This window comes from Cibotium barometz, chromosome 19, assembly GCF_041138505.1.
Source record: "Cibotium barometz isolate CiBa-2024 chromosome 19, ASM4113850v1, whole genome shotgun sequence".
Classification (NCBI taxonomy): Eukaryota; Viridiplantae; Streptophyta; class Polypodiopsida; order Cyatheales; family Cibotiaceae; genus Cibotium; species Cibotium barometz.
The window spans coordinates 16,848,915-16,876,878 of NC_141064.1; the positions used below are offsets into that span (position 1 = coordinate 16,848,915).

The window sequence follows — 27,964 nt, forward strand, 5'->3', positions numbered from 1 at the left end:
CATGGTGACAGGTCTACTTCCAGAAAAATTTTGCCTTCTGAGTTGTCTCATGGAGAGACCATGCCATATGCAGGTAAGTCACATGCATCTGAGCTTCGAGTTCGTGGAGCACATGCCACCGTGCCCCATGAAGCTTCTATGACGGCCCATGGAGCCCATGCAGACAGGACTACCCCGTTGGATAAGGGGAAAAGAAAAAGAGAGGACCATGAGCCTCATGCCAGGAAGCTCAAGGAATTCAAAGCAAGTAATAAATCTGTCAAATTTGATGTCTTTCATGGTGAACATGATGCTTCTAAGGTGTTAGCGTTTGTGGCACAGTTCAACATTGCTTTTAGCGATGAGGACTTTACAGAAAAATCAAAGGTGCGCCATGCTAGCATGTTTTTGAAAGGGACTGTTGCCCATTGGTGGATCACTGAAAAGATCACCAAGGATCCCATCTCTACTTGGAAGGAATTCAAAGATAGATTTTATGCTCAGTTCTTGTCACCCAATGCGGAGCAAACTCTCACTCAAAAGTGGGACAGGCTGGAACAAGAAGATAATGAAAGTGTGCAACAGTATGTTAACAAATTTTGGAAAGTGTTGCTGGAAGTGACTCCCTTCATGCAAATCACAGAGGATGAAAGAAAGAGGAAGTTTCGTTCTGGACTGCAACCAGCATATAGATCGGGTATTGAATTGCACCCAAAACATACGTTGCAACAACTCACAGCTTCTGCTCTTGCTACAGAGCAATTGGTGCTCAAGATTAAGCAGGATCAAGGAGGTTCCAAGGGGAAGGACAAGGCTGTCCCAAATCAACAAAAGGGACAGCCACCTAAAAAGAACTTCCGGGAGCCCTACAAGGGTGGTAAAGCTGAAAATAACACATCTAAAGAACAGGGCCCAAGGAAGAACAAATTTGGACTAACCCGGAAAATGCTTTTCTTGTGGTAGCAAAGACCACATGTTTCGGCAATGCCCAGATCGCAAATCAAAGCACGAGGACAAGCACACCAAAGCAAATGTTCATGCAGTTCCTGATGTGCAAGGTAATACAGGTCATGATGCAAAAGAGCGTATGGTTTGCAAGGCTTGGGGGCAAATCAAGGATAGCCCGCACTCTTCATGTTTGATGACTGTGCAACTGACAATTTCATCTCTATGCAAATGGCAGCTGCATTAGGTATTGAGGTTGAAAACATGGGACCTCAGATTGAAGCCGAAGCTGCATTTATTGGTAAAGAGATGCAGGTTACCCCTTTGATTGGGAAGTTGCGTATCCATATTCAGGGCTACCTTGATAATGAGCATTTCCTAGTTGCTCCACTGAATGGATGTGATGTATTGTTGGGCAAGCCGTGGCACCATAGGCTTGAGCCCCGCAAAGACTACAAGTCTAATATGATTTCTTTTATGCATAAAGGCCGCATGCATTTTATTGATGCTGGCAAAGAAGGGGATTCCATCCCAGTTGTATCACACATCCAAATTAATAAAGCAATGAAAAAGAGTCTTTCAACGTACTTGGTTTTTGTGCGTGATAGTCTTGTGCCAAATCATCAAAATGTGAATGCTATGTCTAATGATAGGCTGAATTTTCTTAATGCATTCAACGATTGTTTTGCTGACTCATTGCTAGGTGAATTACCTCCCCAAAGGCCCGAAGATCACCGCATAGATCTTGTGCCAGGTAGTTCTCCACCTAACAAACCCGCATACCGAGTAAGTGCTGCACAACAAGAAGAAATTATGAAGCAGGTAAACGAGCTTTTAGAGAAAGGTTTGGTTCAGCCCAGTTCCTCACCTTACTGCTCTCCTGTGCTTCTTGTTCAAAAGAAGGACGGATCATTCCGTATGTGTGTAGACTATAGAGCTTTGAACAAGTTTACCATCAAGAACAGATTTCCTATTCCACGTATTGATGATATCTTGGATAAGCTTGATGGTTCGGCTTGCTTTAGCAGACTTGATTTGAAGAGTGGTTATCACCAGATTCGAGTGGTGCCACAAGATGTCCATAAGACTGCATTCAGGACAGCCTTCGGATTATATGAATTCTTGGTAATGCCTTTTGGTCTCACCAATGCTCCTGCTACCTTTAATCGTATGATGGATAGGATATTCCGACCCCATCGCAAGTTTACAGGAGTCTTCTTTGATGATATCTTGGTTTTCTCCAAGAATGAGCAGGAACACAGAACTCATTTGGTCACAGTGTTCGAAGAGTTGCAGAAGCATAAACTTTTCGTCAATGCCAAGAAAAGTGAGTTTTTCCTTTCAAAGATTCATTATCTGGGACATATTGTATCCAAGGATGGAGTTACAATGGATCCTGCAAAGATAGAGACTATTCGGAATTGGCCCGAATTGCAAAACGTACATCAAGTACATAGTTTTCTAGGATTATGTTCATACTACAGGCGTTTCATAAGGCATTTTGCTATGATTGCCACTCCTCTACATGATCTCACGAAGAAGAAAACTGCTTTCAAATGGACTTCAAAGGAACAGGATGCTTTCTTGCAGCTTAAGCATGCTATTATATGTAGTCCAGTATTGATTGTTCCTGACTTGCACAAGTCATTCGTGGTTGAATGTGATGCTTGTGGTGATTGCATAGGAGCTGTCCTAAATCAAGAAGGGCATGCAGTTGCATACGAGAGCCGTCATTTGCATGATGCTGAGCTTCATATGGATATCTATGAGAAAGAGCTCTTGGCTGTAATTCACGCCTTAAAGATTTGGAAACACTACCTTCTTGGGGCTGAATTTGTAGTCAAGACAGATCATCAAAGCTTGAGATACTTTCTATCTCAAACCAAGCTTTCAGAGAAGCAGATGAGAATGGCAAATTTTCTTTCCATGTTTCATTTTCAGATTGTGCATACCCCAGGAAAGAAAAATGTGGTGGCCGATGCACTATCTAGGAGGCCTTATATTGCTGCAGTCTCAGTGGCCTCTCATGGAGACCTATCTGCTATGAGAAATTTATATCATTTGGATGCTGATTTTTGCCATATATGGACTGATTTGATGGCTGGTCATTCACATGCCTCTTATGTTATCAATGAGGGTTATCTCATGCAGGATAATTGCCTATGTGTGGTGAAGGATTTGCGTCCAAAGGTTATGGACGAATGTCACGCTCCACCTTATGCTGGTCATAGAGGTATTATGCCTACTACTCGCATGATTCAGAGGTATTTCTTTTGGCCAAGCATGCGTAAAGACATTGAGGCTTATGTGCGTGCATGTATTACTTGCCAAAAGGTGAAATTTGACAGGCAAAAGCCTCCAGGTTTGCTTCAGCCATTGCCTATTCCCTCGCAACCTTGGGAAAGTATCACGATGGATTTTATTATGGATTTGCCTAGATCCCAGCATGGGAATGATGCTATTTGGACTATTGTGGACAGGTTTAGCAAGCAAGCTCACTTCTTGCCCGTCAAGAAAACCATTAAAGCTGATCATATGGTAAAGCTTTTTCTTGCTAATATTTTCAAGCATCATGGTATGCCTAAATCCATTGTTGGGGATAGAGATCCCAGGACTACAAGTCTATTTTGGAGGGCTTTATTTGATAATATGGGTACTAAGCTTGAGTTTTCATCAGCTTATCATCCCCAAACGGATGGCCAAAGTGAAGCTGCAAATTCAGCTGTGTTGGATTTGTTGAAGTGTTATGTGGCAGATCAAAAGAGTGCATGGGAGAAGTATCTTCCACTTGTTGAGTTTGCCTACAACAATACGATCCATGCTTCCACAAGAAAGGCTCCGTTTGAGATTATTTATGACAGAGTGGTCTTGCCACCCATCCTTCGTACAAAGGATGAGATTTTTGCAGCTAATGAATATGTTCGTGACTTGGATGTTGCCTTTGGTCAGGTGCGGACAGCCATTGCAAGATCTCAGGATAAGCATAAAATGGCTGCTGACAAGCATAGAAGGGACATGGAAGTCAAAGAAGGTGATTGGGTATTGCTGAAATTTGAGAAGACTAGGCTTCGGAAGAGGCCAGGACGAGAAGGATCATATCCTAAGCTTTCTCCTCGCTATTATGGACCCTTCAAGGTGATTCAGAAGATCAATGAAGTGTCCTACAGGCTTGCTTTACCTAGTCATTGGAAGATTCACAATGCTTTTCATGTGAGTCTATTTCGGAAATGTGTGGGGCCAGATCCTGATGAGCTTGTCACAGAAGATCCGCCAGAAATTGAAGAGCTTGAGGAGATCCTCCAGCCAGAACAGATTGTTTTTCACAAGGAGAGAAAGCTACCTGCAGGAAAGCTTTCCAGGAGATACCTTGTGAAGTTTAAGAATTATTTGCCTATTGATGCCAAATGGGTAAATGAGGATTATTTTGCAGATTATCCGCAATTGTTGCAGGCATATCTTGAGGCTTTTCACTTGAGGTCAACTCTTTAGAAGCCCGGGGGGATGTCACCAATTGGCCGACCATTTGGTCCATTCCTAGTTTTTGCGTCTCGTTCACTTGAGGCCAGGCCGGTGTCTCATGTGAAGAGGCCAATATTTTGCTGACATGGACGGGAGCCAGACTGGTGCCACCCGTGTGTTAGCAGGATGGTGTCGTATGGACGGGAGCCAGATCAGTGCCACCCGTGTATGACCTGGACTGTGTTCGATCCATGGGACTGTCACGCCATGGAACAGCCAGTATTCGTGCCGTGTTTTGCCTATGGGACTGTCACACCATAGGGAGACTCGTACCTGGAACTGTGTCTTACCTATGGGACTGTCACTCCATAGGAAGACCAGATTTTTATGTTTTTTTTATGTCGTGCCAGTTTTGTGCCGACACATATTTTGTACTTGTTCCATGAACGGGAGATATGTCCATGTTACTATTTGCACATGCACACATATTTTGCATGTTTGAAACTGTTTTCGCATGACATGTATTTGTGTGTTTGCCTGCTTGACGTGTTACTTACTGAGCGGGGACGCCTGCCAGTGAGTCGTGAAGTCTGCTCTGAATTCTGACGAGTTTTAGTGCATGTGAACAGGTGGTAAGTATGTTACACATGTTGTTTTAATATTTTATTCTAACCCCTTTATTTTATAAGGTTAGGTGTTCACACTTATTTAAAAGTGGGCACCCCCTTTGGGCACCCACTTTGGGGCCAAGGTGGGGAGCCCCACTTTTAAGTGAGTGTGGGGGTGGGCATGGTCACCAACCCCCACTAGTTCCCTTTCATGCATGCGTGGGAAATCTCTAGTTGTATCTTCACTTTAATTTTATTAAAAAAAAGGGCTCTCTTCAAGCGTAGGGGCCATCGCATCTATCTGGCGGGGATCCATCAACCGGCGGCCATCTCTTCCATCGTGGCTGGTGGCTGTACACGCCTCAAGTGACTGCACGCATCCTCCAGCCGGCTGCTCCTCCAATAGGCGGCTGCTTTCCCTGCACAGCGACTGCAGTACCCTCTGCTCTGCTGGCTGCGCTTACTACCCTACCAGGCGGCTGTTTTATTGTTGCTCCTTCAGGCGGCTGCTACTGCTCTCAGACGTGGGCCATCTTCACAAGGCACTGCTGCGCATGTGCTACTACAGGTGGCTGTTTACACCACGTTGCTCTCACCTCCCATACAGGCGATTACACCCTCACTGCTGGCGGCTGCTTCTCCTTTCCCAGCCAGGTGCCCATCACATGCTCTGCCTACACCGAGTTGGCTGCCACCATCTGAAGGCCACGCCTCACTCTACTGCTCCTCTCCTACAGGCAACTGTGCCATCTCAACAAAGTGGTTGCTCTTACTGTCCAGCAGGCTGCAAGTGACTGTGCACTCCTTCTCCAATCAGGCAAGAGGTTGTGGCATGTGCACTCCATCTCCAATCAGCAGCCAAGTCTCTCTCTCCTCACTTGCAAGTGGTTGTTTCTCTCTTACAGCAGGCGGCTGTGCCCTTTGTGGTGGAACTTGTTTTGGTGATTCTACACGAGGCAACTATTACTTTAACAAGGGTGGCTTCATCTTCTACACAAACACCACGAGTATGGGTTTTCCATCAACCATCTACAAGTAAGTGATTTTCAGATTTGAGTAAAGTATTTTATGTTTAAATCTGATAAAGGATTCATCCCGCTCGGCCAACACCCGTTCGGTGCCGGGTTGTCCAAGCTGTATTGGCGAACCTCGGTCCAAAGGTGCTGAGATCGGGAGAGCCAGGCGTTAGTACGAGAGCGCCTGTTTGTGCGTGGTCTCGGAACACCAGTGAGGTGCTCTCCGCGGAGTCCAGTGAAAGCACAGGACCGTAGAGATTGGACCACACTAGTGGTCGTTCTGCTTCGAGCTTCTACATCGAAATTCGAGCCTACTTGTTTGGTACTGTTTTCATATGTACATGGACATTATCTGGTTCTTGGAACCCATGGAGCATTGTATTCATTAAATACTCCCAATAAATATATCATATATTGAGGGGGGGGTCGGCCCGTTCCGGCCCCAGTGCTGGTGTCCATCTTTCCATTTCATTTCATTTAAATTTCAAGTTGTTTTAAGTTGTCCATTTCAAATTTGTGGTTTTAAAGTTGTGCTATTAAGCGTGTGGGTGTCCAACGGAGTCTTTCCCACTTGACGGGATCGGTTTCAGTTGCATTGCAGGATTGGGCTTCCACTGGAGGGACCCATGATCATCCAGAGGCACTTTGTTCGTGAACAGATCGTTGCTGATGAGAGTTCTGTTCGACAGAGGACAATACGGTGGACCTCTTCATGAAGTCGCTATCTCAGGATTTGCTCAAGTGGCACCCCAGCTCCCTGTGGTTGGTTTCACAGCCAGGAGCTGAGAGGGGGTGTTAGAAGTCATCTCCTGTCTTGCTGTAGACACCAAGGCCTTTGTTGCGGGTGTGCCCACCCTTGTAGGTGTTGTTCTCATTTTTCCCCACTTTCCATATTTTTTTCCCATTTTTCCCTATTTTTCCATGGTTTGGGTGGCTGCCCTATGATGGCAGGATGACCCAGTGGCTGGCCGACTGCACTAGTGTGCACGTGTTCACCTTCTGGAGCAGGCCGACTGGATTATACAGGTCATGGACCTCTCTGATGATGGCCGACTGGATGACACTAGTCGTGAGGCAGTCGGCTGCCTTTAGCACAGGCCGACTGGGTATTTGGGGCCATATAAAATGGCCCCATGGCCCCCATTCCATTTTGTATCATTCCAAGATTCTTCTTGTGTATCTAGAGCAGAGTTACACGCCTCTATCTCTCTCTCTTGTGCTGTTATTTTCTGCATTGCGTTTTGCTCGTGTTCCCAGATCTGGTCATCATCTCCGCTGCGCATTCTGACAGAGGGGGTTTACCCTCGACACATCATACAATGCATTGGCTTGTTCAACGCACACAAATTGACTGCCAAAATTTGAGTCCATATTCATAATTCAGCACCAGTAAGCACCTTTTCAACACTTCACTTCTCAGAAAACATCTCTCAAACTAAAGCTAGAGTTGGAGCTCCCCCCCGGCATGGAACCCGTCTCCCCCCAGCCTGTGAGCCACCTTGCGCCTGAGCCCCTTACTGCACATCCCCCCCGGCGCTGTGCCATCCCACCTTCCTGCCTCCAGCATGCTACCCCCACCCACTTGCTTCTCCACCCTCCTCCCTCCTGCATGAACCCCCTGCCATACTGCCTCCATCACACCCCCCTCCCCTCCGCCTTTTGGCCACGGGGTTTTTTTGCCGCCCCTTCTTGCCCTCTCCGCTGCCACCCAAGCTCTTTCTTCTTCAGCCTCTCCTTCGACAGGGTTTTGTCTGCTAGCAGGCTGTTCTCTTTTTCCAGGAGCAACGGTGCCTTCTAGTCTTCACCCCAGCAGGAGGACCCCATGGCAGCCGCTCTATCGCCCACAACCAGGGCTGCTACCCCTTGCCATTTTTCCGAAGTGGACCAGCTCTTGGCTTCTACAGTATCCTTACTTGTGGATTCTTCTCTGGCATGCAAGATTGTCGGGAGCCGCCCAGCACGTGGACCACTAGGTATGAAAGGAAACCATATGGACAGCATTTTATTATTATGCCTTGTACTGGTGGTTGTGTCCACATAACCTTATCACTCTAATACATTCAGCATCGCATTGCCCTCCCATCTCTCTCTCTCTCTCTCTCTCTCTCTCTCTCTCTCTCTCTCTCTCACAAGAACAAGAAGACATCAGATTCCAGCCTCAATGAGGTGGAGAACAAATTACACCGGCACATCATGGCCCTCGAAGCACGGGTCATGGACCTTGAACAAGAGAACACGGCACTCAAGGAGGAGGTGAGTGCATTGAAAGTGGAACTGGTAGCCGTCAAGAACACCGAGAAGGAAGAAGGGGAGATCAATGACAACACTCTCACGGCCATCAAAGAAGAGATCTCCAAGGAGATCACAAAGGACATGGAGGGAAAACTCGAAGCCACGCAATCAGGATGGGTTGAAGTGGTGAAGAAGAACATCCGTAAAGAAGTGAGGGAGGAGACTCAAAGGGAAGAACACCAAATCATTCACACCACCATTGAGGAGGAGAAGATGATGCATGCCAGCCGCCTCAACATTCGAGTCACAGGTACAACCGAGACACCCGACTCCACTCCCGAGAAAGATGGATAGCTTCTATGCATGAAGCTCAGCTACAGGGAAGAGGACCCTCTCCCCTTCACCAAAGCATGGAGAGCCGGAAAAGACTCAACACGCAAGTGAGCCCTCATCCTACAGTTTGCAAGAGAGACGGAGAGGGTCACCTTCATGAGGAAGATGGTGATTCTACGAGGATTACAGGGAGATCCCATCTATTTGGATGACGACCTTACAAGGATGCAGATAGAACACAAGAAAACATGCATGCCGAAAGTCCTACAAGCCCGGAAAGAGGGCAAGAGAGCATTCTATCGCGATGGCCGTGTCATCATCGATGGCGAGGCCGCCGATTAGCGCCAAGCGGCCTATGGGACATCGGCTATGGAGGATCCACATTCACAGATACACACAGCAATTTGGAAGTGGAGCACTTTGGACATATCTTGGGAGGATGGAGGAGGTCATGGAGGGACGGGACATCATACTACTTACATTGATGCACCAGAGCCCAGAGAGGGGGCTACCCAAAGTAGAGAGCTATCAGTGGGAGTTTACATACAAGGGGACCACACGACAGAGCACATTGAGAGGATCTAGAGGTATAGCAGTACTCTTCATGCGAGAGCTACAGGAGCGCCTACAGGTGGTAGCACGTGACCAGGAGGCTAGATACATGTGGATTAGACTGTAGCTCTCAGCAGACATGGTGTTATACATTGCTCTATGCTACTTCTCTCCTAGAGGATTGAGATATGCCATGACAGCAGAGGAGGAGAGTTGAGGGGAGGAGGAGGACACAAGGCCATTGGGAGAGTCACCATATGCAGCCCTTTCAGATGAGATCATACACTACTCCAACCTTGGGGAAGTCTTATGGGGGACTTCAATGCACGGACACAGAGCCGACAATGCGACATTTATGATTTCGAGCACCCCGAGGTGATGCACACACTAGAGGTAGAGGACACGGGAGCTTGCAGGGTGTCAGAGGAACACTAGATATGGTCATCACTTACTTGAGCTGGGAGCACGACACCATCTCATTATTTATAACGGGATGAGACAGTGGCAGGATTCAAGAGCACTGACATGCTTTCCACGATCAGGGGTCCACGATCAGGGGGGGTAGCACAGTGGACTACATCATGGGGTCCATGGAGACCACACAAGCAGTGACATCTTTCACCATCCCCCCCTGTCCTATTGGTGCGGATCACACGTACCTCTTACTGTCACTGGCAAACATATATGAGCATCATGTATATAACGGGCTATTCCAGATGGATCCCCTGTCACCTCTAGACACACTCACCACCCAACTGTCATCTCTACTACATACGGCCGCCACCCGCAGCTTTCCCCATCATACACACATTGCGCACACAGATAGATTTGGGAGCATGCCCCAAAATCGGTGGTATGATGATAAGTGCAGAGCGCTATATAGACACCTCCGTGCCCAGAGAGCACTGGGGACCATTACATAGAGACAGGCGAGCCGACAGAAAAGGACCCTCACACGTTGTAAGAGGCGTGCATATGAGGAGGCATAGTATTGGGATATATACCACCTACTCATGAGTAGAGATGCAACCATTGCATGGCACAAGATGAGAGAGCCTCGCCCTCGTACCCCGATTGAGGATCCACACACATGGCACACATATGCAAAGAGCCTCTACCATATCCCTCAGCAACAGCCGCCCATACCACAGCCACAAGAGTCCCGCCCTACCACCTGTACTTTCTTTACCACCTCGATGGTAGAGAGAGCTATCCGCCGGTTGCAGCATGGGAGATCGGCTGACCACACAGGTATACAGAGTGAGCATCTTATTTCTGCAGCTTCATTGGGACCCTTTGTTGCTCACCTCTTTAATAGGGCACTAGTGGAGGGCCTACCAGCAGAGTGGACTATGCACACCATCGTGCCTCTCCACAAAGTAGGAGACATGCTAGACCCCAGCAACTACAGGACTATCATGATTGGTCATACATTGGCCAAACTTTATGGCACAATGCTCAAGGCAAAGTTGAGCTCATATGCAAGGGAGGGACTGCGAGCACCAGGGCAAGCTGGATTCCGACGAGCTTTCTCCACTATTGACCATATATTCACTCTGAGATGTCTGATTGACCAGGCTAGGGCACGGGAGAAGAGATTATACTGCTGTTTTGTGGATTTCCGCAAAGCATTTGACACAATGCCCCGAGAGAGACTCTTCCAATGCCTATAGTCATTGGGGATGCCATCAGAGATGGTTTGGGGCATCTACGCTTTATATGAGCAATCCTCGGGGGCATACGATGTCCCGGGGGGCTATCTGATGTTATTGCTAGCACCATAGGAGTGAAGCAAGGATGCCCACTCTCTCCTACACTATTTGGGCTATACATCGATGAGGTGGTTGACTTCATTGGTCACAATGGTGGGGACGGGGTAGACATCTCACCACAGTCCACATTATGCTATATGCAGATGATATTATTCTGGTCTCTGAGTCGCGGATGGGACTACAGCACCATCTCCATGCACTCGATGACTTCTGCACACAGAGGGGGCTTACAGTGAACCTTGGGAAAACCAAGGCCATGATTTTCCACACCTCAGGGCTGGTTCGACGAGACAAGCCATCTTCACACTAGCAGGAGGATAGGTAGAGGTGGTAGACTCATATGTGTACCTGGAGATTAAATTTACGACTCCGCCAGGAAGATTTACTATGGCACAGGCAGCCAGGGATAGACTAACACGAGGGTATGCAGCTCTGGCCATGCTAGAGAGATAGTGTCACCAAGCACACTTCCAGGAGCACCGCACGAAGGGGTGGTTGTTTGACACACTAGTCACCCCTGCTTTGATGTATGTTGCAACAGTATGGGCACTTGGGCTCGCCACCTCCACATGGTCTCAAACAAAGAGGCCTCAAATTCTCATGCTTTCACGGATGATCCGCATCAAACCCTCCGTCCCACATGACATTGTCTAGATGGAGTTTGCTGCACCTCCTATGCTAGTAGAGGCCCTCTTCCAGACGATCTGCTTCATACAGAGGATCAGAGATATGCCACCAAATCGACTCACATAGAGCTTTTGAGGCATCCAGGCAGCTCGCAGAGAGTGGAGATAGGAGATATGGTATTCACAGATGATACAGTGGCTCACTCAGCATGGTCTCAACATTCGATCACCTGCCACCTTTCCAGTATGATATACATGCACTACACATCCAGCTCTCTCACAATGAGAGGAACAGAGTTCTTCGGCAAGATTTATGGCAGCGATACACTCAAGAGACTTCGATTACACCCAATCAGCCTCTACCGCCGAAGATGCTATACTACAGAGATCAATTTATGCGTTTCTCAGCGGATGGATTCATACAGAGACCTGGATACATGGATGTGTACATGCCTCATAGTGCCCGAGTGACAATTGGCCAACTCAGAGTGTCATCACACCAGCTTGAGATTGAGGCAAGTAGGGCAACACGGATCCCCAGAGCAGAGAGGATATGCAGACTATGCCAGGAGGAGGTAGAGTGAGAAACATTATGTATGCAGATGCAGAGCATATAGTGTCATTAGAGAGAGATACACCACCATCTTCAGTGGACATCCCTCACTCCGCCAGATCATGGAGTCCGCAGACCAACGCAGATTTGGCCAGTTCTTGTTAGAGACATAACGCCACAGAGAGACACTGATACAGACTCATACCATAGGGAGAGGTGGGCGACAGCTCCAACTCACAGATTTCTTCCAGAGATCTATCCCAGTGCCTACCCTAACACAGGAGGGGGTTACACTTCAACGCGCTGCGGACCTCCGAGCCAAATGGAGACCGAGAGCACCAGGCTACCAGACTCCTAGACTACATCAAAGGAAGATCACAAAGATACGAGCTCGACATCAACACCATATCCAGGAGCGGCTAGCTCACTTACACTCACACTCGAAGATCATGCTCCGAGGTATTTTTGCCTCGCCATCGCCTATGTATCACATATTACACCCCCATTATGGTACTGGTTGGAGCTAGGTAGATCTGCATTGCATTCTTGTATACCCTACGCATATAGGTTGCATACTGAGCCTCTAGCAGTAGTGCTCCATTCATCACACCCCCCCACTAGCTTAGTACTTTCATACTTTATTTCATGTTCATTTTATCCTTTTTTTTCTGGACATCCATAAGACATTGACAATTGTACATTGATTTGTCTCATAGGTCGAGTTAATACAGCTTTTTTCTTTCTTTCTCTCTCTAGTAGACGTTAATACAGCTTTTTTCTTTCTTTCTCTCTCTCTCTCTTCTGTTTTCTGCCCCCATTTCTTGCACATTAGGGTGCCCAGCAATAGGGATACCCACCATTCGGATTTGCATAACCTCTCCAAAGGCTCTACCTCAGTTCATTGCACTCCCCAGCCTTGCGGACAACCCTATCATGCAACGGCTTGATTATTCAAGCCTCCTTGGACAGAGCTTCGTCCGCATACAGATGGGGCACTGGCCAAAGCTTGTCCTTGATGTCAGGCCTACAGAGGATGTCCTCCCACCCCCAAATCTTCCCTGAGACTCTCCTGAAGAGGAGGAGACAAGTGGTCAAGCCCCATGGCAGCCGCTCTTATCACCCCCGATCAAGGCTGCCACGCCTTGCCATTTTTCTGAAGTGCACCAACTCTTGGTTCTACAATATCCTTACTTGTGGCTTCTTCTCTGGCATGCAATATTGTCAAGAGCCGCCCGACGAGGGGACCACTAGGTATGAAAGGACACCATATGGACAGCATTTTATTATTATGTCTTGTACTTGTGGTTGTGTACACATAACCTTACCACTCTAATACATTCAGTATCGCGTTGCCCTCCCACCTCTCTCTCTCTCTCTCTCTCTCTCTCTCTCTCTCTCTCTCTCTCTCTCTCTCTCTCCTATTTTTTGTCCCCATTTCCTGCACATTAGGGTTTGCCGCTTCTGTGGTAGTCCGGCATTAGGGATACCCACCATTCGGATTTGCATAACCTCTCCGGAGGCTCTACCTCAATTCATTGCACTCCCAGCCTTGAGGGCAATCCTATTATGCAACGGGTTGATTATTCAAGCCTCCTTGGACAGTGCTTCATCTGCATACAGATGGGGCACCTGGCCAAAGCTTGTCCTTGATGTTAGGCCTACAAAGGACGTCCTCCCACCCCCAAATCTGCCTTGAGACCTCCTGAAAAGGAGGAGACAAGTGGTCAAGCCCCTCCCTCTCCCCAACCAAGTGTGTGAGAGATTGGCCGGCCTAACCATGCTATTTGCACTCTAATTTCTTTGCCAACCACCTCAACCTCTTTGGTTCCCCCTACCTCTAGACTGGCCTCTTCCACCTGTGTATGATTGCTGCTGTGCTACGAATCATTGAACTGTTATTGTCCAAAATTCCAATTTCCTTGTCGGCCACCACCTTGGCCTTGACCACGACCTCTACCTCTAGTCTATCTCTACCTCTACCTGAATTAGAGTAGAAGGCCTATTCTGATGTGTTCTTTCTTTGTGTGAAGAGTTCTCACTTAGAGAATTTTCTATGATCAGTATATTACCTCTACTTGAATTAGAGTAGAAAATCTCTTCTGATGTGTTCTTTCTTTGTGAAGAGTTATCACCTAGAGACTTTTCTTCTATGATCAGCATATAGACACCAAGTCCCGAAAGTTAGGAATATTCTCTCTGACTACAATGGAGGTCTTGAATAGCTTGTACTCTTTGCCAAGCCCATTCAAATAGAGTTGTTGAGTTCCCTCTTTCTTGTACCCCAAGCCTTGAAGGAATGTCAGCGGAAGATGGAAAAGTGGAAACACACGAGAGAGAGTGAGAGAGAGAGAGATGGAGAGAAACGCAAGTATATACCTGCTCTTAATATCACCAAACAAGAGACACATGCTAGTACAAGTCCCAAGCAAGAGGGGAAGATAACCTCGTATGTGAGGGACTGCAACAAGCCAATAGGCAGAGGCACTAACGCATGCAAGAGGCACAAAGCAATGAATGTGAAAGAGGGAAGGCCCAGCTATATATATGCCCAAATAGGGACAGCAAACCAACTCCTCACAACTAGGAATAAAGCCTAATGACTCCATAAAATAGGGAAAAAGTGGGATGAAGTCTAACACCCCCGCACAACACCGGATGCTGAGTGAACTCCAAGAAGCCAGAGACACCGTCCTCAATCAAAGATGAAAGACTGCAACAACAAGTACTAGAAAAGCTCCACAAGCAATCTCCTCAATAACTCAACTACAAAAGCAACAAAACAAGCTACCAGGTACACCGCTCCTCTAGAAGAAAACAAACATGCAAGCTGCTTCATGCTGCTCCAAATAATGGTTTCACTCCCAAGTCTAAGAACACTCCCCGAAGTCGAATGTCATGTTTCCAACCTGGAGAAGGTCTGAAAAACCTCATAACCAACCAAGATCAGATCCTGTAGATAATCAAGCTTGGGAGAAGCAAGCTGCTCCTCATTGGAACACTCTGAGTCCATCTTCTCAATCTTTGTAATAACAAGAGTTGCCAAACACTCAAAAGAAGCATCCTCTGGAAAGGTCAACATCGCAAGATGTAAAGAATCTGTCGAAAAGATGGGGTCCATCTGCTCAAACTCCGTACCATGAGTTGCCCAATGCTGTACATAAGCACACTCCACTGAGGTGGGCATCGCCAAATGAAAGGACTCCACATCCCCCTCTGAAAAATGATGTCGTCAAACTGGTACAAGCCCAACCTGATTTTGATCCAAACCCAAAAAACTCTGGAAGTACCATTGTGCCCCAAGCACGGCTAGCAACCACAGATCCAAAGCATCCCACCGGGTCTGAAAGTCCATCCTCCAAAACAACCCTGCACACCGCATCAAACCAAATGCAGGACTAGCAGAGGGAGGGGCATTCTTCAAAGCATCACAAAGAAAGGCAGAGGAAGACTCCTCACAATGAGAAAGGGAAGCAAGAATATAAATTGCAGTGGTAACAAAGTCCTCAAAAGCATCACTGATAGCAAAAAACTCTTCCATAAGTAGAATCAAATCCCAAGAATCAACAACAAACAAATGATCCCTTTGTAAGGATCACACCTCAGAGGCAAAACACCCTCCTTTCTCTGCAAACACTGCAAAGAACACAGGCTTGGACAAAATAGACTCTGCTCAAGATCTCTAAAAAGATCACTACTCTCATCAAGAAAGAACTACTCTCCTGCAAAATCTGCAAACTCCAATTGCAGAAAGTCTCCATAGGTACAAAACAGCTCCCGAAACTGATCCTCAAGTGAAGTAGCTGGAGATGGGTCCCTCTGGGTGTAGAAAACTCCTTTGGGAAGCAAAACACAGCCAAAACACTACTGTCCAGCAAAAAAAACAGCACTAAACCGCCAACAGAAGGCAAGGAACATGAAGAAACCAGGTAGCTGTGTAGGCCAAGAACAAGATGCAGGTATAGATGCTCCAAAATCAGAAAAATGCTGACTGAAATCAGAAAATTCAATGACCTCCTCAGGTACCAACCTGTCACCAAAGCCACAATCCACACAAAACCCCCTCTGCAAGTGATATGTGTCAATTAGAGAAGAAAACACAGCCAACATAGAGGCTACAAACCTGAAAATACAGGCCGGCCAGCTTCCACACCTTAGATGAGGAAAAAACGATGAAGAGAAGGTACCTTCGGATCCAAATGATGAAGCCTAGGTGAAGGTAGAGCTACTAATAGGAACAGTCCAGAAAACGCAGCAAAACAGGGCTGCAAATCTGAAATCGCAGAAGTGAAAGGGGCAGTAGATAAGGTAGAATCTGAAAACGCAGATCTTGGAAGGTACCACCAAGCCTCAGATCAACCAACTAACATCAGCAAACGAGCCTCTAGGAGAAAAAACGCAACAAATACACTACTGCTGCCCTGCACAGAGCAGGCCAACAACACTACATGAGTCCTAGTGACAGAAGCTAATGAAGATCGACCACAAAATTGCAACAGTGAAGCACCTAGAAGAGGCAGCAGCAGCAAATCTGAGAAAGAAAACCGCAAGAAAGAGGAGGGAGCAACTAATGCTACAAGTCACCGGTGCTCTGATACCATGAAGGAATGCACAACGGAAGATGGGAAAGTGGGAACACACCATAGAGAGTGAGAGAGAGAGAGAGAGAGATGGAGAGAAACACAGGTATATACTTGCTCTCAATATCACCAAACAAGAAACACATGCTAGTACAAGTCCCGAGCAAGAGGGGAAGATGACCTCATATGTGAGGGACTGCAACAAGCCAATATGCAAAGGCGCTAAGGCATGCAAGAGGCACAAAGCAATGAATGTGAGGGAGGGAAGGCCCGGCTATATATATGCCCAAATAGGGGCCACCGACCAGCTCCTCACGACTAGGAATAAAACCTAATGACTCCATAAAATAGGAAAAAAGTGGAAATATGATGTGAGGGGTGACTAGCCTCTCTAGCTAACATGGTCAGCCCTAAAGGCTAAAATAGGACACCACAAAGGAAGCCAACAGCAAGGGGATGATGATGTCTTACAAGCCTTCCCACCCTTCCTCTCTTCCTCCTCCTCTTTCACCTCATGCCCGTTGCTCCCCAACCGCCCTTGATTCTCCCGGCGTCAACAACTTGGCTCTTTGCGCCAAGGTAAGAGGCCTTCCACGCCTGTCTAAACGAGATCAACTAAACACAGTCCAAAACAAGATTGGAGAAAACCAAATAAAAGGGGTATAGTCAAGCTCACCACCCAACTGTACGATGAATACTTCAACCACCCCGAGCTAGGGACTAAGGCTCCAATACACAAATACATGCCAACCAACACTGGCATCCCATACCACTAGTGCATGCCCACAAGGGCCCTACAAGACTATTTGGAATCTACCATGTCCACAACAAGAGTAAAAACTCTAGTCCAAGCAAAGACCCATCAGAAGTGCACCGCACGACTGACTACCCAATAATAACCCAAGGCATCACTTATAAAGTGATAAGTGCCACTATAAATAGCTAACTTACTATAGATAGCCAATATCCTACTTTTACTAATTATGAACCTTTGCCCTCTGCATTTGCATGCTATCTCCTAATCCCAAGGTCCCTTACTCCTACTGGATTAGGCCCGCTAATCCGAGGATTGGTTCCAAGTACATAGCATACTTCCCTCCTCGGATGTTTCCACTCTTGGAAACAAAATCTGTTTAAGCAAGAAAACCGAGGACCTTATGATGTATACTAGCAACTATCTCCCAAATCAAGCCCTCCTCTACCTTATCTTTCCACTTAATTTTTTACTCAAGGATCAAGTTATTACTAAGTTGTCTTTCCTTGAATGTAAGGGACTCCTCCCACGGATCACCTAATCCACATGCATAAACAAGATTAGTACAAACAAAGAAAAGTGCAAGCAAGCTCACCACCCAATCGTAGGTTCGCGTCCGCAAACCACCTCGAGCCAAGGGCTAAGGTTCCACTCCCATAGATCCATGCCAATCAGCCCTGGTGTCAATGCCCACCCACAAGGACCCTCGAAAAGACTACCCGTGATCCACCATGTCCATGGCAAGAGTAAGTCTCTTAGTCAAGGTCTAGACCATAATGAATCAATAATAACCCAAGACTCACTTACATAGTGCTTATTGCTATAAATAACAGTCCAATCACAAATAGCCAATAACCTTGGATTTATTAAATCTCAACCTTAGTCACCTAAATCCGCCTACTTTTCCTAATCCCAAGACTCCCCTAACCTTGGATTTATTAAATCTCAACCTTAGTCACCTAAATCCGCCTACTTTTCCTAATCCGAGGACTCCCCTAACCTTGTTGAATTAGTCCCTAACCCCAAGGGTTAGTGCTAGGTACGTGACATTCCTTTCCACTTAGAACATTTCCACACTTGGAAATAAATGAAGGAGAATCTAACTACTAGCATCAATTGTCTTTGAAATCAAGTTTATACCTATCTATCAAATCCACATAGCCTTATATCAAGGAACCACCTCCACTAAAGCTATTGTTCCTCTAGCATATGACCATGGAAACAAGACAAAAAAAAAAAGTAGAACCTTCTCAAGTCCTTGAAGAACATAAACCATCCTTCAATCCTCCAACTCCTCATGGAATTGGAAACCTGCATTCGTTGAGGCAACTATTTGCTAGCTGCGACATAATACCCATCCTTTTCAAGATCTCGTAAATCCTCGTACATAGGGGATATCATATGCTACATGCACACCTTAATCCGATGCCACATAGACATGATTATTCCTTATAGCTACCTTAAGGGCAACGTTAGAGGTCATATATGGACAGTTTGGAACAAATTCGGTGGCCCTACAGGTGCCCGAAGTGCCCAAGACATGTACCAATGGTTGGGACATTATAGACACAATATGAACACATTTTATGACAATTTCGATGACTTTTTATGACCTAAAAAGTGAAAACCGACCTGATTACGACTTGCTATTACTTTACTATATAAAGGCAAATCATGGGTATTTCATAATCTTTCAAAGACAAAGATTGTAAAGCCAAGACCAAGGACATGCAGTCTAACAATTTAGATCAGCCAAGTACATCTCCAAATCAACGTTTTCCATTAACGCACAGTGGAAGACAGTAAGCATAAGTTCATTCATAGCATTCATAGTCTAGATCTACATTGGATTTATGACAATCATTGTAATTACTCAATTCATTTAGTAATATATAGTAAGAGTAGGTTAGGTAAAGAGTTTCTCTTCTTTTTCTCTCTACTTCTCTATGTCATGAGCATGTGATTAGCATTAATCTTTATTGCTTTACATTAATCATCATTAATGCACACTTCCGCATAGTAGCCATGTTACATTGGTATCAGACCTTAGGTCATCCTAGGATTAGGATTTGCTTTTTAGGATTTACATGCAAAATTAGGATTTACATTTTTTACGTTAAATCTGTGTTTTTGTATTAGCTTTTTATTCTTTTTCAGCATAGCGTGATCCTAGGGAGTTTAGAAAGCATGTAGAACTCTAGGATTAGGGTTTTTTGGACTGATTACAACAGAAAAAACAACAAAACAATATTATGAGTTCAGAGGCAATGGACGACAACTTTCTCAAGACTTTATCCAACAAGAGTTATGAAAATTTAAGAAGTCAACAGTTAAATTCATCCAGCTTTTAGCAAACAATGGAGCAAAGCCCAATGATCCTAAAAGACAAAAGGCAAAGAGACACTTGGTCACAATTCGACTTAAGATCCAAATCCGACAGACAGCAAGGATGCTAGCATAGGAAAATTCACCAATGGTTGACACTTAGCAAGAGAAAGTTTCCAAGGATACCGGAGAGCTTCCAAGATCGGAAGTGAATCAAGAGACAATTTCTTAAAGAAAGGAGAGTGGACCGGTTAAGGATTCTAAGGAGATGACAATGCCCATGTCAAAGCCAACACAAGAATCACCCAGGGTTGTGGAAAATCCCAAGATTAAAGACATGAAGAAGAACTTCCAAGGCTGGAGAAATGATGCTATCACAAATGGGAAGATTCAAGTACAGGACCAACCATTGTTTGAAATGTCATCACCCGAGGCCGAACAGATTAATAAGTTACAAGCGCCAGTGCCTGAGGATCTCACCGAACCCAATAAAATAGAGGACGACGAGACTAGTGCCACAAGAATTTCCAAGAGAGTAGAGAATTCTCTCGTATTGAAAGAGTATCCATTGGCAAAGGAACCAAAACCACAACCACAACCCGAACCCGAACTTGAACCCGAAGAGCAAGTAGATCTTTCTGAATCCTATGTGAAGGAGGATGAGGTCGTCTCGATAGTTTTAGAGGAGCTTCTAGAAAATCTCTCCGTATCCTATCGAGAGAAAAAAGAGACTACATGTGATTTAGAAGATATTGAGACTGAGCTAGAGAACTTGAAGACCAAGTCAGAGAGATTGGGGATTGAGCCGATGGATATGAAGTGCAGTCTTCAATTGGATCGGAACGAAATCAAAGCAAAGGCGTATGGATTACCCCAATGCTCCAAGCTTAGTAGCAAGGGATGTCATTGATCCCAATGCTCATAGACATGGATATTCTCAAATATATGGACAGATTTAGAGCAGGTTTTGCAACCCTACAAGCTCCCGGGAGTGCCCAAGACATAGCCCAATGGTTGGGACACCTTTTGGGCATATTTTGGACACAAAATATGACTTTTTGGACAATGTTTTGTATGAAAAATAGGCGAATCCGACTTGATTACGAATTTATATCTTTTTCCTATAAATAGGATCATTACGCATTCATTAGAATCATCATTCAAAGATCAAAAGGATCCATTTATCAAAGTCTGTAAGGCAACAAGAACACAATGGTGGATCAACAAGAACTTCTCTTATCAGATTGCAAGCAAAGGACAAATCTTTGGTATGTATCATAAAGCTGCGAATCAACAAGATCATTGTATATATAGCATGTTCTGGCAATATTCAATAGATTGCGTCTATCTCTCCTTCTCTTTTGCGCCTTTGCTAAACATAGGATTAACGTTAATCTTCTTTACTTAGCGTTAATCATGAACACGCTTCCACAATGCATGTTACATTGGTATCAAAGCATGATTCTAGGGTGTCTAAGATGCATGTAAAAGCCTAGATTTAGGGTTTTGAAGCTGATTATAGCAAAAAACAACAAGTGTGGCAATATTCAATAGATTACGTCTATCTCTCCTTCTCTTCTGTATCTTTGCTAAACATAGGATTAGCGTTAATCTTCTTTGCTTAGCGTTAATCATGAACACGCTTCCACAATGCATGTTACATTGGTATCAGAGCATGATTCTAGGGTGTCTAGGATGCATGTAGAAGCCTAGGTTTAGGGTTTTGAAGCTGATTATAGCAAAAAAACAACAAGTGTTTCTTCATGAAAACCATAGTGAAGATTTTGGCTTTTATAACAAGGCAAAGTGAAGCTAATTGGACAAGGTTCAAACGGGCATCCCAAGAACACAAAAAGATTTACTGGCAAGCATGTGAAAACCGAGATCACCAAAGCAAACAGCGTGAAGAAGAGGCAAGGCAAAGAAGGGAACAACGTGAAGAAGAAGAGAGACAAAGAAAGAAACAACATGAAGAAGAAGCAAGGCAAAGAAGGAACAACGTGAAGAAGAAGCAAGGCAAAGAAGAAAAGACGACGAAAGACGTGAAGAAGAGTGTTGGAAACAAATAAAAGAGTTTTTCGCCATGATGAGTTAAAGTACTCTAGTGGAAGCAAGTGTGGTAAAGACCAAGGAAGAGGACGAGAGTACTGCAATAGAAGACCAAGAACAAAGGGATACCAAAGAGGCACTAGAAACCGTGTCGAATCCGCAAGTCGAGGTCAACCAGGAGGTGCAATTGTTTGAGCATGCAGAGCCACAAATAGTTCTAGGTTCCATGCGAGTTCTCGAGATCATCATAATCATCGAGGAGGTGACAATTCGCGATGTTCCCACAATTATCTTCAAATCCATTGACAAGGAGAAGAAGATAAGTACTTCAATTTCTAAGGTTTTGATAGAGTCTACCATGCAAATAGAGCTTCTTCCAAAGACAAAGAAGCAACTTCCATTTCCCGCAATTCTCGAGGAGATACAAGTGGAGACACCATATGGGAGATCAAGTCCACAGTCGAATCGACAGCATGAAGCAAAGGCGCATCATGTGCACCCCAGCTCCAAGTTTAGCAAGAGGAAGTATCACGTGCACACCTTACTCCAGTGCCACATAAACATGATTATTCCTTACAACCACCTTAAGAGCAAAGTTAGAGATCGTATATAGGTAGTCTGCAACCAATTTGGTGGCCCTATAAGTGCCCAAGATATGCACCAATGGTTGGGACATGTTATGGGCACAATATGAACACATTTTATGACAATTTTGATGACTATTTATGGCCTAAAAAGTGAAAACCAACCTGATTACGACTTGCTATCACTTTATATAAAGGCAAATCATAGGTTGTTAATAATCATTCAAAGACAGAGATTGCAGAGCCAAGACCAAGGACATGAAGCCTAACAACTTGGATCAACCAAGTACATCTCCAAATCAACGTTTAACGCACAATGAAGAACGGTAAGCATAAGTTCATTCATAGCATTCATAGTCTAGATCTACATTGGATCTATGACAATCGTTGTAATTACTCATTCATTTAGTAATATATAGTAGGAGTAGGTTAGATAAAGAGTCTCTCTCTACTTCTCTGTCATGAGCATGTGATTAGCATTAGTCTTTATTGCTTTGCATTAATCATCATTAAGCATGCTTCCGCATAGTAGTTCTAAGTCATGTTACATCATACCTCCCTCTCAAGGACTCTTAAAACTATCAAGCACCACAACTATGTCTCCTTCAAGCTATCAAAGTCTTAGGAAATTTGGATTTTAACCTAACTCTTGCTATACATAATCTAGCTATTGCCATAACTATATGCTCAGTAGTATCATAGGCAAACTCGACCATAGGGATGTAACTCTTCGAGTAAAATGGTCGCCTGAAACCATATACAAAAAGCATCACATGCACTCTGCACTGTAGTGCATGGTGACAAGATGACTCATCATCAGTGCAACACTGTACAACAATAGAACCCTTTAGGATTGGATATTTGTCGCACGTCGTGACCCCATTGTAATCCTCAATCCAAGATGTGTCAAGCACAAGCTACGTAGGTCATTCCTCAACCTTAGAGAGTCAATCAATCAGCCAAAGTCCCTTAACCCACTTGGAGAGAATCATTCATGAACCTCCAAAACTTGATTCCCACCTCTCTGTCAACCCATCGGACTGAAGATGATCAAAAAAAACATAAGTCCATCGAATCTACATATGATCTATTTAAGGAGTGTTACATAAGATCTCTCCCCTAATCTCGGCATGATCTGACACTCATCCTCGGGGAACAACAACCCATTCCGAAAAAAGATAATAACTACCTTCCATCCTAACAGGTGGAATGATCCATGAGTCTTAGTCTAAATCAATGGAGCTCCCCGCTTGGACCTACTACCAATACCGAATGATATGCCCACTGGTCCGACATAGCCCTCTCAAGGAATCATATAAGTTAGCACTACATTGGATAAAAGATTCTCCCTCTCAAGGAATCATGTAAGTCAACACTAAATTGGGTAAAAAGATTCAACCTCCTAATCCTAGCGACCCCATTCAAATTACTCTTCCGATTTCCTTATAAAATCTTGCGCAAACCCTGTCTACTGTAGAGTAACAATCCCAAGGTTAGGAAATAGACACACCTAGAAACTCTACATGCTACGGATCCTACTGTCCCATACCACTAGGATATACACCATGTAAAATATCCTTAAGACTTTTAAAAGCCGAGTCATGGTTATCAATCCTTCCCAACTAAGTCTTGGTACACTACACCTCCACCCCATGTCATGGTCCACCCTAGAGGTAAACCACTGGAAGAAACAGTGAAATAATTCACACGTCCACACATCTGACAACTCTCGTCCTAACGATGCTCCCACAAGGAAATGTATTGTACGATCTATCCCAATCCTGAGATATTCTGACTACTATCATGCAATGTCATCCTCCCGAAATACACCTTTTGATGGGGCAACCATCGGCTAGCCAAGTCTTGTACACCTTTTTGTACTAAATGAATATACTGAAACTCAACTCTCTCTCTCTCTCTCTCTCTCTCTCTCTCTCTCTCTCTTGCTTGTGTTTTGCATCAGGTTGTTCCAAGATGGTGTTTAGGGCTGAAAGAAGACTCCTAGAGCTTCCGCATGTGACAAGAATGTTCCAAGGAGGTTCAGATCGCATGTGCAGACGGTGAGAGGCTTTGTTACATGCATGCCGCCAAGGACCCTTTTCTTCCTGATCATGAGATGGGGAGATCATTCATTAGATGCATGGGCTGCTTAACACTTTGTTTGTAAGACAAACGAACTAGATTATTATTTTTTTGGGTGTGTTATATATAGTTTATTGCACCCACTGGTGGGTGTCAAACCGAGATCAAACCCAAGTTCATGGAAGAAGAATTGGAAGAACTGGAAGGTTAAGAGCAATCCTGAGAGGGGAATGTTCTGGCCGTTTATGCCTCCTGTGCCACCTCAAATGTGGACCCCATAGGTGGTATCAGTCACAATCTCCGAGCCTGAGAACATTGTTGTGCATTTTGGCTCAAATTTCAATTTCATGGGAGACACCGATAAAACTGGGATCAATCCTCGGACGACAAAGTGTTGCTGCTGCATATCCTCTTGCTGCTGTTCCTCCATGTGATGTGGAACTCAGTCACTTTGCTCATCAGCTCTAGCAAAGAGTATTGTCCAACGTCTTGTTCCCTCCAAGGCTGAAGCTCTTGCAGAAGGGATGCCCGCAGCTCCATAATTTGCTATCAAAATGTGCTCCTAACCTGGCAACCGACACTAAAAAAATGGCTAGAAAACAAAATTTTTGAAAACCCCAAGCTGTGATACCAAGTGTAAGGTCCATTTGTGTAAGTGCTAGTGAATGACATAGAGCTGGAATCAATGGAAGACTACAGAAATCCCCTTTTTATCTTGGAAAAGGAGGGTGGAGTGAAATTGTTGACGCTTTGCATTTATCATCCACTCCTCAATTAGGTATACTTTCAAGTCTTCTATTTGGCATTGGGACCGATCATGCTGATGGTGATGAAAATAGCTTTTGTAGCAGCTTCTTCACGAACTGTTTTGCTCCCATATGAACTAACCTGAGAGGGTATGGGTGGAGAAAAATCTGCCTAGTGGGTCCTTTGTTGGACACCCCAAACTACTGAACAACATAGCTGGACAAAAATTGGTGTAACCGCACACGTGTCCCAGCCAATGAAATGGATATAATTTGATTTTTGCTTTCTTGACCGGAAATTGCATCTTTCTAGTGTGTGCTCAACTATTAATGGCTTTCCTTCAAACGCTAGATCTTCTAGGCAGCTTATTGGTTGTGTTGAAGGCTCCTTAGACACCTTATATTGTGATTCTGAAACTTTTAAAACATCTCATCTAAATTTAACAGAACAATGACAAGTCCTTACTCTGATATGCAAGGATAAACCTATTGTGATACCAGTGTTAGGTTTGCACTAATGGAAGTGTGGTTCTTGAAAGCATTTTCAAACATAAGATTGGAAATACATAGAGAAGAGGAGGAGAGGAAAGAGACTGTTAATGGAATTTTTGATTCTCTCAACCTAACGTATTGTATATCACTAAACTTAATAAAGCTGAATTATTTACAAACAATTCTACTAGACCCGCTGAAAACTAGTTTTCACACTGAGTTGTCTATGAACAGAATTCATTTAGTTGCTGAAATCTTGAATAACAGGAGTCCTTGGACTAACTTGTATCAATTGCTACTGTGTGCGCCGAATCTATTTGTCGCTTTAACTTACATTAATCTATGCTTTGGGTTAATTATAGACACAGCCTCTTTTATCCCTTTACAGGTTAAGGCTCACAGCATGGGCTGATTCTTTTGCTAAACCCAACCCTCGCTAGGTACGACTAATGTAACCCTATTCATGGATAAATTCCATACAAAAACAAAAAGTAATTTTAAAAAATCACCAGGATAGGCCCCTCTTGGGGCAGAGTAAGGACGGAGATGCTGCAAGGTTTTTACCCTACTCCAGACCTTTCCATAGTTCAGATCCTGCAGAAACCAACACACAAAACCTGCTTCAAATGGTTGCAGGATAAATAAATCCCACCTCATTGGTTTCAAAAAACATAAAATTTTACTTTAATGATGGGAAAAAAATCCATATCAATAAAAGAAAAATAATGATGGTGCAAGACAAGGTGATGCTACCATAAACACACATGCATACACACACACACACATACACACTATGTCTGCACGTGCATATACACCCACTATATATAAGTATATATACATATATATTGTGTGTATGTATACGTGCATGCACACACATACATACACATACATGTGTATATGTATGTGTGTACATGCACACACATATACATACTATATATATGTATGTATACGTATATATAGTATGTATATGTATATGTGCGCTACACGTGTATATATATGTGGGCATAGATTTACATACATACATACACACACACACACATATACATACATGTGTGTATATGTATGTGTGTCCACACATACATACACGTGTGTGTGTCCATTACATAGATGCGTACATAGTATACATATATTTGTGTCTGTATACATACTTTTTATGTTTTTTTGTGAAACCGCTGCTTCATTAAGGAATGTATGGTACATTCATAGTTGTCCCAAGGTGGGACAACTACTACTCCGATATCAAAAACAGTAGGAAAACACCTCCAACTGTTGAAAGGAAAGATCTCCGAGGTCAAAAGAATCTCGGAGTGAGAGGTAAAGAGACCTCCTAAAAAAAGTGAAGCATATGATCTCCTCATGGCAGAAAATCAGCTGACATTGTGCATGGTAGATCTTCCACAAAGCCCATGTATGTGCACATGTGTGTGTATGTACTATGTATACACTACACACACGTATACATACATACACACACGCACACATATATATGTATGTGTTTATATTTACATATATAAACACAGATACGTACATATAAATATATCTACTGTTAGCAACTATTCACGAAAAAAAAGAAGTTAGCAAAGAAAATCAAAGGAAGCAGAAAATGTTTTAGAAGCTTCAAGACGGGATCTGATCTACCTCAAAGGTGTTGGACCACCCCACAATAGCTTGCATCTCGGGTTTGCTTATTTGGACCTCGTTTCTGGCAAAGAAACGAGCAAGCAGGAAGTGGGTTGCGAGAGAGAGGGCAGAGAGAGCCAGCCCTATAAGTGCCACCCACTTGATCTTGGACTTGAGCACCATAATTGCTGCTGCAATACATCTGAGAGTTGAGAAGCCTCAGATGAATGTCACATTTGCCATCGGTTAGCAGTAACCACAGAGTTTAAACAAGAGAGCGGGTGATCTTACGCGAGATGTGGAGGGAAACAGAAGAAAACTTGCAGTTAATTCAAAAAAGAATGCTTTGCGATTGTAATTTATGATGACGGGATTTCTGGTTTTTGGAGTGAAGGGGTTTTGAGTGCAAGAGGAAATCAACGCCTTAGGTAATAATGTAACACACTTTGTAGGCGAAAAAGGATGGAAATTCTTTTTTTTTGGGGGGGGGGGGGGGGGGGGGGGGAGGGGGAACAATAGTTATATATATTTATTTATTTCCAAAAACAACTTTACAGCTTTAAGCCTTTACATGGAGATGTAGAATTTGAAGAGTATCTTGGAGTTGGGTCTTAATAAAAAGGATGGAAATTCTTATTCACAAGTCTTCACACGCACCCT

The 27,964-nt window shown here is 44.4% G+C and overlaps 1 protein-coding gene across 3 annotated transcripts in view; it reads right to left on the reverse strand.

Moving 5' to 3' along the window:
* LOC147628278 (protein EMBRYO SAC DEVELOPMENT ARREST 30-like) overlaps positions 1 to 27,754 on the reverse strand; it is a 39,855-nt gene extending 12,101 nt beyond the window's left edge. For 2 of the 3 annotated variants that reach the window (XM_086813352.1, XM_086813351.1), the window contains exons 1-2: positions 27,323 to 27,754; positions 26,194 to 26,278 (exon numbers count right to left, since the gene is read on the reverse strand). In XM_086813352.1, coding sequence (XP_086669478.1) covers positions 26,194 to 26,278; positions 27,323 to 27,487 — 250 coding nt within the window. In that variant the 5' untranslated portion in view covers positions 27,488 to 27,754. The remainder of the gene's footprint in view (positions 1 to 26,193; positions 26,279 to 27,322) is intronic. The other variant, XM_086813353.1, reaches the window with a different exon arrangement.
* Positions 27,755 to 27,964: the final 210 nt, after the last annotated feature.